Genomic DNA, 14755 nt, shown 5'->3' with positions numbered 1-14755 from the left:
TAGTCAGAGGGCCTGGAGCTCACATGATTCCCCCTTTCCATGTTCTCTCTAATGGGATTCTGGCCACCGGTGCCTAGAACATTCCCTGGCATTTTGGAATGGACCAGGGGCGCCCTTCAAGAGCTGTCACACTACAAACAGAGAAGAGCCACCTACACGCCTGCCATGGGGGAGGGAAGGAGGATTTCCCTGGCGCCTGGCAGTTCAAAAGAGCCCGCAGCTCCTGCAGCAGTGCTGGCAGGCAAAGCCCAGCGTCCTCTGAATCTCTGCCGGAGCCCCGCACAATGAGAGGGCTGCCTGTGGGAGGCTAGGCCCAGCCCTGCCCCTTCCATCCAAGCCCCCATCCCTCCCAGGGCATGGAGCCAGCTCCCCACTTTACCCAGAGGCCTGGCTGGCGAGTCTGTCAGCCCCCCTGGTTACCTCGCAGAACGTGCGGCCTTTGCAGACTTAGCCAACAAGCAATTTAGTGTGGGGTTGCCGGCTGCAGCCTAGAGAAAACATAAGTGCACTGCTCTGCTTTCACCCGTGAACAAAGGGGTTTGGGAGATAACGTTTTCCAGGGCTGAACGGCGCTCTTTGATTTTAACCACGGATTCGGTTGCAAAAGTGCTGTTGGCTGAACCACAAAGTCATTTCCTTAGAGCTGCAGAAACTTCCCCCACGTCTCTAAGGAAACACCTCAAACTCTACTCCCCGGTAGCTCCAGAGCGGCCATCACGAGCAGGCTCGTCTCAGCAATGGGTTTCTACCATGTTGACCACAGTAGAGTCCGTTCCATGCCCCCTGCACACCGGCGTGCAACAAAAGTATTTCTGGGATTATGTGAGGGTGCATGAGAATTCTTCTGGAAACTATCTTGGGAATTGGGCAAATGAGACTCTGTTCCTGGATATGGCCTGTTTGGCAGGCAATTATTGGTTGGTTGAGGTAAATTCAGTATCGCCACCCCCAAGAGTTCAGAGATTGTGAGATCTGCCGGCCAATGCTGGAATTCATGCGTAAGGCTGACAAGAAAAACCAAACCTGGCACCTCTGGAGCTTAGTGCACAAGCCTCTACCGGCTCTCAGCTAAAGCTGTCAAGGAAACTCGGTCTCTCTAAAACCAACGAGTAGTCCTGTTGCTCCTTAGAGACAAACAAAAACACAGATTAGTATCATGAGCTTTCATGGGCAAAACCTACTTCTTCAGTAGAGATGATCTTGATCATCTAAGGAAGTGGATTTAACCCACAAAAGCTCATGAATCTCTCTATGTATTTGTTAGTCTCCAAGACACCACAGGATGGCTCATTGTTTTTAAAGCTACAGACTCACATGGCCACCCCTCTGAGATTATTCGCTCTCTCTGTAAGCAGTCTCAGTGACAGCGACCCACACCCAGTAGGTGTGTGAGTTACACAAGCGGGGTCCATACCCAAACAACTTTAACCCAGTTCTGAAAAATCTTCTTTCACCCCCAGTTCCAACCTTTGGACAACTCCCAATCTATGCCATTTCCGCCGCAGCAACGAGCTCCCCACAGATCAGGACACACCCACACCCCGTGGCGCCAGATGCTCCCACAACATGACCTGCGAAGCCTGCAGACGCATCTCCACCATGACACTGATCGACAACGCCCACCTCGCGATGCAGGGACCCCACCTCCCCAATGCCTATCATAACATGTGGTGTTTCTCCTTCGGCACACGACACGCTCGAGTCCACTTGCACAGGTTAAATGAGAAAAAAAAACAAAACCACCCCGTCATCGGTGAACAAACACTTTCGCAGCACAGACACTCCGGGTCCGACGCCTCAAAGGAAACCTGCCCATCACCTTCAAAAGGTGAGTCTGGGAGCATAAATTCATAACTCTGCTGGACACTAGAAATCATGGACTGACAGACACCGGATTTAGGGCTTACTACAACAATCTATAACCCACGACACGTTTTTGTCCTATAGCTGCAGAAGTATTAATGGGACATTCCACTACGAACGGTCCTTTAAAATAGGCATCAGCTATCTTTGCCAAACAATCTGTTCCACCGTGGTTTGCACGGTGAGGCTCAGCTTATGTTTCCCAGACCTGAGACAGAGTTCTGGCTGTGGCTACATTACACAGCTTACATCAAGGCAGATGCTCTTAAGCCCGGGCGAGCGGCGGTAGCTAAGGCATCAGAAAAAGCTCTCCCACCAACATAGCCCCAGCCCCACACTGAGGCTTAGATCAGCATAATGTATGTTTGTTCAGGAGGAATGGCTCAGGCTGTCTACACGGGGAAAGTTGGGCGATGGAAGTGCTGTCGATACACAGAAGTCGCCAAAAGTGGAAACCGGTCAAACCAGTTTTTCTGCCTCCCGTTATCGACATTACCTGGCCACATTGCTAGCTCCCCTGTTGACAGAGACAGCAAAGCATTGTGGGTAAGCATCCCACAGTGAAATGCTGTGAGAAGGCAGAGCTGATCCCTGCACTTTTTGAGATTCCCTCCTTACTCTGAGAGCTCTCAGTGCTGAGGAACGTCAAAGCAGCACGGCCGTCTCTCCAGCCCTCCCTCAGCAGCAGCAGCCTGCCTGCCACTGTGTTCCTAACAGGGCAGAACAGGAGCTTTCCAATGATTTGCTCTTTCTTTGTTCCCCAAAGGGAGCAGCTCACTCAGCTGTCAGATACTTCTCAGAGCTTTGAAAGGGGAGGGGTGCATGCCTGCAGGGCAGCAGAGATCACAAAACACTGGGCCGATCCATCAGGACAGGCATGATAGGATCCTGGCGGAAGTCAGGTCTCTTGACAAAACAAACAGCAGAGTCCACACTGGCTCTTTGTTGACAATAAAGGGAGGGGGAAAGACAAAAGTCTCTTGCAGGGCTGGAAGTTTTTTGTTGCCAAAGCTGGGTGTTTTGCCTGGTAAAAATTGCATTATAGTGTGTATACCCTTACTATTTTGTTATCAAAAGGGAATTTTTGGCAACAAAACCTGCCAGTGTAGACAAGGCCTTACTCACACGGCAGAGTAACATAGCTTGTACTGATGTGAGTGGTAGCGTACATAGTTTCTGTGCGGTTTGAGAGCTTGTCTTTCTCACCCACAGAAGTTGGTCCGATAGAAAATCTTACCTCCCCCGTCTTGTCTTTCTGATATGCTGGGACCAGCACAGCAACAACAACATCACATACAAAAACCTCAAGCCACACCTCTCAAAAACCACAAGATTAGCTTCAAAATCATGAGCTCTTTTTTTTTTTTTTAAATCCATTCGGGGTGCCTTTCCTTTGCCTTTGGTTTGAGCCTCCGGGAAGTACTCAGGTCCCAAGTTCAAGCTTTCCTCCACTGCCCTGGGCTAGAAATGTACTTTGGAAATATAAACTGTGATTCATCAGTCTAGGCCTTGAAGTAAAAGTTTTGTAAAACAGCCCATGTTGCAATACTTGTCACAAGTCATGAGAGGTGACAGCACTGTAAATCCTTGATTCCTTTTGAGGACATAATGCCATTGGCTAGCAATGCTGAGTTATCTGAATTATTATAATGAAAAGAAGTAGGACAGGTCAAGGATGGGTGTTGCTCTGTTCTCCATCTATAATTTGCCAGCAATCCTGTGAGGATTGTACTGGGTGAACCTCCCTAGTGTGGCACCTTCCAGGCCTGACTAGGAGGTCAATATTGTCTAGCTGCATTACCACCATTTACTGGGCTCCGAGAAGACTTTAGGGATAAACTATAGCTAAATAACAGCACAAAATATTGGGACCCAGGACGAGTGGCTGTAAACAAACTCTATGGGACTGCAGGAAACTTAGCAACACCCATGATAAGTGGCCATCTGGCCAACTCAAATCAAACCGGACCACGGATGTTGCCAGAGCACAGAGATTCAACCCGTATTGTAATTGTCATTTGGAAGGTCAGGGCTGTCTTGTGGGTCTTGTTTATATTATTAAGAGTTAGGTACAAAGAAGTTATAGGCTTAACGAACAGTCCCGGGGTTTTCATTAGTTAAACAGTGTTTGATTGGAAATCTTTAGGTTTTGCATACAGTCAACTGCAACTGAATTAAAAAAAAAAGATAAAACAAAGAACAATGCTTTACAAAAGCTGGCCTTATTGTCTGATAAAGTGACAGGTGCTATAAAATCTGTCTAGCCCATGAGTCATTTCATAAAGGCTCAGAAGAAGCAGAAGAAAACCAGGAACCTTAGCATCCGCAGGGCCCCATCGGGGCATCGTCAAATCTCGGTTGAGAAAACACAGCCACGGGACATTCTAGAAAGCATGATCTCCGCCGTGAGCCAGAGGGATCTGGATCCTTTAGAACAGCTGATCTCGGCATTAGACCTATAGAATTCATAACAAAGACATCCTCCCAGAAAATGTGCTGAGTATAAAGGGACAAGGGGTAGATATTCTATGTGATACTCTATATTTTTCTGAGATTCTATGAACATAGTTGAACATTTAGCTACCTCTCCCCTTAACTGTTCCTTTCCATACTCCCATATGCTTCAACAGTGTTGCTATATTTAATGTAAAACCTTCCTGTCCCATACACAGGAGCAAGCATAGCCTCCAAATTAACTTAATTGGATTGTTTGCTAATCTTTTGCCCTGCGAGCCGTGGGCAGCTACGAGCAACATCGTCTCTCAGCTTTGGATGTCAATCAGATAGTTAGAAGAATCCCTGGGCTCTCTCGTAAAATGAGCCCTCCCCTTCCTTCCTTTGCCTTTCCACACAACTCACCCCTTCCGGCAACCGCTGCACCGGTTGAAATAACAAAACAACGCTGCAATCGCAGCGCGGCCGTGACCTTCGCCACTAGCACACAGTCCCCTCGGCTTGTCCCTTTCCCCACGCTGTGTCTGTCTGGTCTGTTTCGATGGCAAAACTCCACGTGGCAGGTGTGGGCGGCATCTCACACCACGGGGCCCCCTTCCCCGGTGGCCCCTCGTAACAAACATGATACATCATCACTACGAACTGACCCTCCTCATGACAATGCTGCCTCTGTCCATTACATTTCAGCCCTAGCAGCCAAGCCACCCAATATTATTCCAGGAGCCAGGTCCGGTGACTAAGACTTCTGAGGCTCCAGCAATCAAGGTGCCACGGAGTCTATGGGAAAAAGGCGAGGGGCATCCAGTTCCCAACATGCATATAGGAGCATCTGCAGCAACCATGCTTCAAGCTTTGGTAACTTACCAGGGTAAAGCCCTGGCACCTGGCATTTCCCAGTTATGTAGTCGGATAGGTCTGCCCTGCAACGGGTGCTGTGATTGGGAGGGGGATGGTCCAGACAACATGCAGCCAAGGCAGTACGGCTGGTGGGACGGGCTCGCCGCCCGACTACGATCCTGCCCACGATCGTAGGTGGAACAGCTGGCTGTCCGCGTTCTATTTTTAGTACAGTAGCTCCGTCAAAGCTAGCACACAGATCTCTAGCAGAGCTGGAAGTCACAGGATTACAGAACTGGAAGGAGCCTCGAGAGCAGGGGTCCCGCTAAGATTTTCCAACCATGAGCAGAGGGTGTTTTGGCTTGGGATCGGATATTGAGGTCACGGGCTTGGGCGGGTGCCACTGTGGCACCCAATTTATTAGCACACACCCATTCCCGGCTGCCAAAGCAGAACGTTCCCCTCCCTGGCCACGTAGCAAGTCCGGCTCCCAGCCGCTGGAGCAGACACACACGCCCCTGCCATGTGACACGTCCCGTTCCCAGCCCCAGCCACCAGAATAGGCCCCTACTTCCCCTGCCTTGTGGCAGCTCCGTCCACCAGAGCGGCCGCCTGCCGCGTGGCTCTGCAGAGGTGGTGGGTGGGGGAAGGATGTTTTGTGCGTGGCTGTGTAGGCATGCCCCTTCCAAGGAACCGTGCTCAAAAGGTCATCAAGTCCAGGCCCCTGCACTCGCGGCTGGACCTAGCACCATCCAGACCAGGAGTGAGCAATCATTTTTAGCCGGGGGCCCCTTCAAAAATTTTTGAGGAGCCCCCAGGCCTCCTGGAAGAGGCGGGGCCTAAACCAGAAGGGGCGGGGCCAGGATGCTTGTGGGCTAGCCCACCTACAGACCATGATTGGTCTCGGGGTGGGGGATTCCCTTTGCCCCCCCCTTCCCACTAGGTACCCATGCCACTCCCTTGTGCTGTGCCCTTTGTACGCTCCCCCCCCCCCAGCCCTATTAGGGGCAGGGGAGCACTCGAAGCCTCCTCCCACCTTGTGAGGAGCACGTGGCACTTTGAAGTGCTGTGTGCTCCTCGCAGGACCAGGGCAGGGAGAAGGAAGCATCGCGCAGCTCCCCCGTCCCCAAGCCCTAATTGGCCCTAATTGGCCTGCGGGCGGGGGAACGGCAGGGCCTCCACGGGCCGGATTAACCCACTCGGTGAGCCGGATCTGGCCCGTGGAGGCCCTTTTCCCCACCTCTGATCAAGACCATCCCTGACAGGTGTGTGTCCAACCTGCTCTTAAATATCTCCAGATCCCACAACCTCCCCAGGCAACTTATCCCAGCGTTTAACCAGCCTGGCAGGAAGTTTTTCCTAACGTCCAACCTCAACCTCCCTTGCTGCAGTTTAAGCCCATTGCTTCTTGTCCTATCCCCAGAGGCCAAGGGGAACAATTTTTCTCCTTCCTCCTCGTAACACCCTGTAGCCTGCGGGGGTGCACCAGAGGGGTGTCCCCCTCGGGGTCAGTGGCTGGCCACTCCAACCCATTACACGCGGTCTAAGTCTGAGCCCCGGTTCAGAGCCGGGTTGCCGCAGTAGAAGTTTATGGCCCAGCCCTAGCGCAGGGTGGGCTTGCAGCAGTAATCAGTTCGTAGCCAAGTCCTAGTGCAGGACAGGGCTGCAACAGTAGGTAGTTTGTAGCCCAGTCCTGGTGCAGCCCTGCCCTGCAGTGATCAAGCGCTTTAGAACCAATTCCCCACAGGTAAACACAAGCAGACAGACCAGCGTTTCTCAAACTGTGTTCCGTGGCACACCGGTGTGCCGTCAGGCAGTCGGAGGTGCGCCACGGAGAACAACAGAGTTCAAAATGACCGCCCTTAAAGGGCAAGCGACCTTTTTTTTTCCCCCTCAACAAAAAATCCTTAGGGGAACACTTCAATCTTCCTGGACACACAATTGCAGATCTAAAAGTAGCCATCCTGCAGCAAAAAAACTTCAGGACCAGACTTCAAAGAGAAACTGCTGAGCTACAGTTCATCTTTAAGTTTGACACAATCAACTCTGGATTAAACAAAGACTGTGAATGGCTTGCTAACTACAAAAGCAGCTTCTGTTCCCTTCGAATTCACACCTCCAGATCAGCTGCTAGAAGTGGGCCTCATCCTCCTTGATTGGATCCACCTCATCATCTCCAGCCTGATCCTGGCCTGCATATTTATTCCTGCCTCTGGAAATTTCCACTACATGCATCTGACGAAGTGGGTCTTTGCCCACGAAAGCTTATGCTCCTACACTTCAGTTAGTCTATAAGGTGCCACAGGACTCCTTGTCGTTTTTTTAAAAAATCCTTGTTGTTCCTTATAAAAAAAAAGTATTGTTTGGTGTTCCTCCGTCTTAAAAAGTTTAAGAAACACAGAGAGAGACTCTCTCCTTGTTCAGGAGTGGTTCAGGCACCCTGCCTGTGGTAGCAGGAGGGAGGGGGGGCGGGAGACTGCCACCTGATTAGTGGGTGGCAGGGGGGACGCAGGCCGTCCCTACACCACCACGTCCCAGCCCAGGGCCCTACACCAGCTGACTCGGCTGCTGGGTCAGTGGGGATCCGTGCCCAAAATGGACTGACCTTTTGTTGCTGGGCCAGCGGGGGTCCGTACCGCAGCCCATTGATCCTCTGCCAGACCAAGGTTGGTTATCCCTGGGCCGGTTCCATTTCTCCCCCCTCGGGTTGTGCCTGGCTCCGGGGCAGGTCCTCTGGGCAGCGAGTGTTGGAATGCTCCAGCCAGATAAGCAGACCCTCCAGATAGTCCTCCAGCAGCGGGCCTGGCAGCTCAAGCCAGTCATCAGCTTCCTCTGGCTCTGGTTCCTCACTGCGTTGGACTGGGGAGGCTTCTGGCTCCCTTGCTAGCTGGGCCCTGACTGGCCTTTTGGGCAGGCCTTTTATATCCCTGGCCCCGCCCCCTGGCTTCCTCCCATGTGAGTCATTAGAGTCCGGTGCTGCCCATCAAGGTTCAGGGAGGGACGTTTCCCGCTCAGGGTCAGTGGCTGACCGTGGAGTTCTACCATGTGTTCTGGGCCATCCTCGGCCCAGGCCTCATCGCTGCCTGGGCTGAGTCCTTGCAGAGCGGGGTCCTCCCTCTGTCATGCAGGTGAGCCGTGCTCACCTTGCTACTGAAGAAGGAGGACCTCCGCGACCTTCACAACTGGCATGTACAGCTAGTTCGGATTAGGAAGCCTAATCCGAACTAGCTACTCCGTGCCGTGTGTAGCCGCGCGGCACGGGGTTCGAACTAGCCGGCATTTAAAAATGGCGCCGGCCGGCTTCATGCAAATGAAGCCCGGGAAATTCAAATCCCGGGCTTCATTTGCAAGTGCGGATGACTACATTACCCTCCTAGTTCAAACTAGCGGGGTAGTGTAGACATACCCTGTGATAATCTGTACTTGGTCCGGGATCTCTTGGAGCTCGGGTGTAGGGATGACTTGCCATTCTCCCTCCTATCCCAGGACCAGGAGAAGGCGTTCGACAGGGTGGACCACTGGTATCTCCTGGGCACTCTGCAGGCCTTTGGCTTCGGGCCCCCTTTTGTGGGTTTTCTCTGGGTGCTGTACGTCCTTGTGGAGTGTTTTATAAGGCTCAACTGGACCCTGACTGATCCAGTCAGCTTTGGGTGGGGAGTATGCAGGGCCGGATGGAGGCATGGGCTAGCCGGGCAGCTGCCCAGAGCGCCAACCGATGGGGGGCTCCTGATGGCAGCTGTAAGGGGCACACGGCATCCCTTACAGCTGCCATCAGGCACTGCGTGCCCGGCTCCCGCAGTTCCGGCTAGCAGCGCCCTTCCCGCCACGGCCAGCAGCGGTAGCCGGGCCAGGCTGGGCAACACATGCGCTGTGCGCCCCGGGGGCAGTCCCCAGGCTGCACGCCAGCAGCTGTGGCCAGCCCGCTCATGCGCCGTGTGCCCCAGGGGAAGTCCTGCGCATGCACTGTGCACCCTGGGGGCGGCGCCACACGCCCGGGCCCGGGGCCCCAAAAGGGCTCGGGTCAGCCCTGGGAGGACGTCAGGGGTGTCCACTGTCGGGCCAGCTGTATGCTCTGGCGATCGGGCCCTTCCTCTGTCTCCTCCAGTGGAGGTTGATGGGGTTGGTGCTCCGAGAGCTAGGGGTGCGGCTGGTCCTTTCAGAGTATGCTGATAACTTACTCCTGGTGGTCCAGGACCCGAGCGCCTTGGTGCAGGTGGAGGCCTGCCAAGCAGTCTACTTGGCGGCCTCCTCCGCCCAGGTCATCTGGGTTAAGAGCTCTAGCCTGGTGGTCAGGAACGGGTGGCAGGCAGAGTCCGTCCCACCTGTGCTTCAGGTCATCAGGTGGAGCTCTATCCTCTGTTCTATCTGGGCGTTTTTTTATCCACCATGCATCCTTCTCCCCCGGAGAACTGGCAGTGTTTGGAGGCCAGGGTGAGTGAGCAGCTGCGGAGATGGACAGGACTTCTCCAGTGTCTCTCCCTGTGGGGGAGGGCACTGGTGCTGAATCAATTAGTCCTGTCCATGCTCTGGCACCAGCTCAACACCCTGAGCCCGGCCTGGGAGGTCCTGGCCAGACTCCAGAGCATAGTCCTGGAGTTCTTCTAGCCAGGAATGCACTTGGTGTCTGCAGAGGTCTTGTGGGGGGGGGTCAGGGCCTGGTCTGCATGCTCAGCTAGGTCCAGACCTTCCACCTCCAAGCCCTGTAGGGACTCCTCTCTAGTGCAGGTACTCCGGCGTGGAGCCTTTTGGTGCACACCTTCCTCCGTCGCCTCTGAGGGCTCCGATACGACCGGCAGCTCTTTTTCCTCCACCCGAGGGGTCTTCCAAGAGACCTCTCAGAGCTGCTGAAATTCTACCAGGACCTCCTCCAGACTCGGAAGCTGTTCTCAGCGACCAGGTCTGGTCACCGAGGGAGCAGACCTCCTCGCGGAGCCCCTGCTCCACAATCCAGCCTTGTGCGTGCAGGTGGCGGAGTCTCCTCGGTGCGCCGGAGACTGATCCTGGCAGAAACCACCAAGGTCAGAGACCTCCTGGACTACGACGGGGGGACTGGGTGGATCCCCAAGCGCTCACTCTGTGCATGCGGCTCTCCATCTCCCTGGCTATGTCTAGACTGCAGGCTTCTTTCGAAAGAGCCTCTTTCGAAAGATCGCGTCTAGACTGCAGGCGGATCTTTCGAAAGAGCAATCCGCTTTTTCGAAAGAGAGCACCCAGCGAGTCTGGATGCTCTCTTTCGAGGAAGCCCTATTTACATTGAAGAACGCCTTCTTTCGAAAGAGGAACTTTCGAAAGAAGGCGTTCTTCCTCGTGAAACGAGGTTTACCGCCATCGAAAGAAAAGCCGCGTTCTTTCGAAATTATTTCGAAAGAACGCGACTTGAGTCTGGACGCAGGGGAAGTTTTTTCGGGAAAAGGCTACTTTTCCCGAAAAAACCCCTGAGTCTGGACACAGCCCCTGTGACGTAGTAGAGGTGCTGTCTGTTCTGTAACCCAGTGTCCCCACCTGGCTGCGCTGTGATGTGATTCCCACTGACTCACCCACATGTGTATTGGCTCAGACACTTAATCCCAGCCTGAGCAGTTAAGGCACGTCCCAGAGGGAGAGACAAAGGAAGGGAGGCAGAGATGGCCACCTGGCTGGGGGGCAGGGCCTAGGACCTGGGCAGTCAGAGTACGGGAAACCATGGAGGAAGGAGACTAAAAACCAGTATAGGGGCCTGTGAACCCCTTTCCCTCAAGGGAACTCGGGTTGTTGGCCTATCCTATGCCTACTTCAAGCCTACTCTGTGCTGTATCTTGGAGAAGCGACAAACCCATTTTTACTCTGCCCGTCTGGCTGCGGACGGGGGTGCAAGGTCAGGGGGCTCCCTGATGCACCGTCACACCCCCGAACCCTCCTGCGCATACTCCAGGAGGTGAAGGCGGCTTTGTCACAGCCCACTCTCAATTTCCTGCAGTGAGCCCTGCAAGAGGGGACTCCCCACGCCCCACTCACTGCAAGCCCTCTGGCTCTTTTACATGGGCCCCTGTTCCGGGGGCGCCCCCCGCTTCCTGATCTGTGGACCCCCGACTGGCTGCCAGATCTGCAGCCAGTCTGTTTCCAAACTGTGCCTAGGGCCCATCTGTACACGCGTGTGCTCCATACAATACATTTCCTCACCCTTGTGTCCCGCCCCGACACTAAGGGTGTGTCTAGACTACATGCCTCCGTCAACGGAGGCATGTAGATTAGCCAGATCGGCAGAGGGAAATGAAGCCGCGATTAAAATAATCGCGGCTTCATTTAAATTTAAATGGCTGCCCCGCTCTGCCGATCAGCTGTTTGTCGGCAGATTGGGGCAGTCTGGACGCGCCGCGCCGACAAAGAAGCCTTTCTTGATCAGCACAGGTAAACCTGGTTTCACGAGGCATACCTGTGCCGATCAAGAAAGGCTTCTTTGTCGGCGCGGCGCGTCCAGACTGCCCCGATCTACCGACAAACAGCTGATCGGCAGAGCGGGGCAGCCATTTAAATTTAAATGAAGCCGCGATTATTTTAATCGCGGCTTCATTTCCCTCTGCCGATCTGGCTAATCTACATGCCTCCGTCGACGGAGGCATGTAGTCTGGACGTACCCTAAGTGACAGGACTAGCTACGACCAGTTGAGGGTGGGAACCCCAACGGGCCAGCGTGTATCCCACCGTAATCCCACAACATCAGTTGGCGGCTCCTTCATGGAGCCATGAGCAAGGGCATGTACCTGGCACAGTTCACCCCTATCCCAGACATCTGTCCTTTCTGCGGCGTGAGGGAGAACCTGGCGCACGCATATCTAGAATGCGCCAGGTTGCAGCTCCTGTTCCGGCTCCTCCAGAACCTCTTCTTGAGATGCTGGCTGCACTTTTCTCCCCGACCTTTTTATTTTTGCACCCCCCATCCGTGGCTCCACAAAGTCACAAGACCTCCCCGCCAACTTCATCCTGGCCCTGGCGAAAGCCGCTATCTACAATACCAGGAGGAGGATGCTAGATAAAGGGGTTCTCTGCACCTGTGGGGCCTACAGCCGTTCCTCCCTAGTGTCACGTGTCCGGGCAGAGTTCCTCTGGGCGGCATCCCCTAGCTCCATTGACAGCTTTGAGGAGCAGTGGGTGCGGTCTGGGGTTCTCTGCTCGGTGTCCCCATCCGGCTCTCGTTTTAAACCTTCGATCCACGCCCCTCGACCCTGTTTTGTCATTATTTGACCCCCGACATTAGTTGAGCCCTGGGTCCAATCGTTCTTCCTGCAAGGCTTGGGGGAGGGGCTTTGAGAAGTGGGGGGGCTGACGCCTGCCCTCTCCGAGGGTCTGAAATAGGAACCCATTACGCACCCTTTTAAAGACACCTCCAGTTCCAGTGTCAATGGACTCTCAGTATCATCCCTGTAGACACCGGGGCTTCCATAAACCCAGGCAACTCCGGTCCTTTCTCTCATCTGCCTGCCTGTCTCTCCTAGGACCTCATGCTCACAGCCTCCAAACGCTGCCTGTTCTTGGCCAGTCCCTTCTTGCCCCCGCTCCAGCATTATGGTCTTTTGCTGTTTTCACAACACCCAAGCGGGTGCTGCGTGCTTTGCAGAACACATGGAAAACAAAGTCCCTGTCCCAAAAGTGTGTCAACTGGACACTGGACAATGTGGAAGGAGGGGAGGCTCCGGACCCCTCAGAAGGGGGCAGGGCCTCTGGCAGAAGGGGCGGGGCCTCTGGCAGAAGGGGCGGGGCCTACAAGCAGCTAGCCTTCAGTGCTGTCCGGGCCATACTGCACCTCTCCCCACACTGCCTAGACCCCATTATGCAGGGCTCCAGCAGCGATTTACAGGGCCTAGATTTCCAGCCACCGCTGCTGTCGAGGTAGCAGCAGAGGCAGCCCAAAGTCCTGACCTTTTTAGATTGCTGGGCCCCAGGACAATTGCCCTTCTGCCTGCCCTGCCCCCTGTTGGCAGCCCTGGTCAACTCATTAATGGAGTGATGATTCCCCTCTCCCCGAAGTAACAAACCTCCAGGAAGGCCCAAAAGATCGTGGGATAATTGAATTCGTGGTTGCTCCGTCACTCTTTTCTAACGACAGTATCATATCGCCAGAGAGCTTGTCTGATCAGCCAGGAGGCGTTTAACAAACAGTCGTAAAACCCTTGTTCATACCAGCGAGCGCCTCTGGAATCCATTTCTGTTGAACCTGAGTGTAACAGGCAAGAGACGGGGCCGAATTCGGAGGCAAGGCATTGTGAGGGACTGTAACGGAGCCAGGCCTGGTGCCAAATACACCCCCCGGGAACCCACAGGGAGTACATTGAGTCCATTCCAGAGACTGACCATCTTTTCTGGGACTGTTTCGCTGGATCCCTTCGACATTGCTCTGGCTGCACCATTGCCAAGTCCTAATGTAGACGTCCTAGAACTAGTTTGAGCCACACTGTGACCAGCAGAGAGGTGCAACAAGGAAATTGTTCAATAGTAAACTGATGCAACTACACCGGTAACACTTTTCCAACACAGCCGCTTTCACACTCACATTCATACCCCCCCTCCCCAAAGCTGGTCACCTCTGAATTTGGCTCCGTAGGGTAAGAAGAAAGGGCTGCAGCAGGAGAAGAAACGAAGGGAAGGATTCCAGAAGGGGTGACAAAGTCCTGGTGTAACTTACACCTTTATCTAGCATCCAGCTGCACAGCATGTAAATGGATGGGCAGATACCCAGCCCATAGACATACCAGGAAGTTAGCAAGTTGAAGTTTTGTCTACATGTTCTGGTTTAATTCCTTTCATTCTGATTTAATATCCGATAAGATTAGTTGACCTGGAGTAAAACCCCCTATTTCAGATGCAAACTGGTTTCTAATAGATTGAAGCTAGAGCAAAAGAAAAGTGTCCACATGGGGGGAGGAGGGGAGACAGGGTGTATAACTAAAACTGGTTTTGACTCACACCTTCTGTTCAACCAGTGAAATGTTAGTGGCCACAAGCGAGCTTAGCCTGTAGCTGCATAGATCTCAGCTCTGCATTGGTTCCCCTACAGCTCAAGTCTCTGATGCTCAAGAAAGTACGTGTCTGAAGTTCACGTAGGAGAGAGGCAAAATAGACTGATGGGAGCAGATTTTTAGCAGATACACACTGCCATCGCTATGACAAACCGGACAGTCTCTATGACAAAGGATTAACGGACACGAGCCAGACATCAGAAATGGTCACACACACAAACCTGCAGGGGAACATCTTAACCTGCCTGGGTGCTCTGTCGTGGCTTTAAAAGGAGCCATCCTTCTACAGAGGAATTTCACCAGCCAACTAGAGAGAGAGACTGCAGAATTGGAATTCATCTACAAATTTGACACTGTTTCCCTGGGCTTAAACAAAGCCATTAATAGACGTCGCGTTATACAGCCAGTCTCCCTTGCCTCTAACAACTGCATTTTCACATCTAAAGTAAAGAATGGCTTCCAGCCCATTTAATTAACCTCATTAGCACCAGTCCTACAGTCTTCTCCTCTCCCAACCCCGCATAATAAATATCTTGGTTTCTGTTATTTCCATTCCAGCTCATCTGATGAAGTGGGTTTTACCCTCAAAAGCTCATGACCCTCTATAT

The 14755-nt window shown here is 53.4% G+C and overlaps 1 protein-coding gene across 3 annotated transcripts in view; it reads right to left on the bottom strand.

Moving 5' to 3' along the window:
- B3GNT7 (UDP-GlcNAc:betaGal beta-1,3-N-acetylglucosaminyltransferase 7) overlaps positions 1-14755 on the bottom strand; it is a 29976-nt gene that overhangs the window by 13053 nt on the left and 2168 nt on the right. The window contains exon 2 of one of the 3 annotated variants that reach the window (XM_075938159.2): positions 4179-4319. The exons of the other annotated variants lie outside the window; for them this stretch is intronic. Coding sequence (XP_075794274.1) covers positions 4179-4186 — 8 coding nt within the window. The 5' untranslated portion in view covers positions 4187-4319. The remainder of the gene's footprint in view (positions 1-4178; positions 4320-14755) is intronic. 3 annotated transcript variants of the gene reach the window in all.

This window comes from Pelodiscus sinensis, chromosome 10 (assembly GCF_052426305.1).
Source record: "Pelodiscus sinensis isolate ZL-2025 chromosome 10, ASM5242630v1, whole genome shotgun sequence".
NCBI classification, from domain to species: Eukaryota; Metazoa; Chordata; order Testudines; family Trionychidae; genus Pelodiscus; species Pelodiscus sinensis.
Note: the sequence above shows the minus strand (reverse complement) of the source record. Positions and strands in the feature narration are given on the sequence as shown.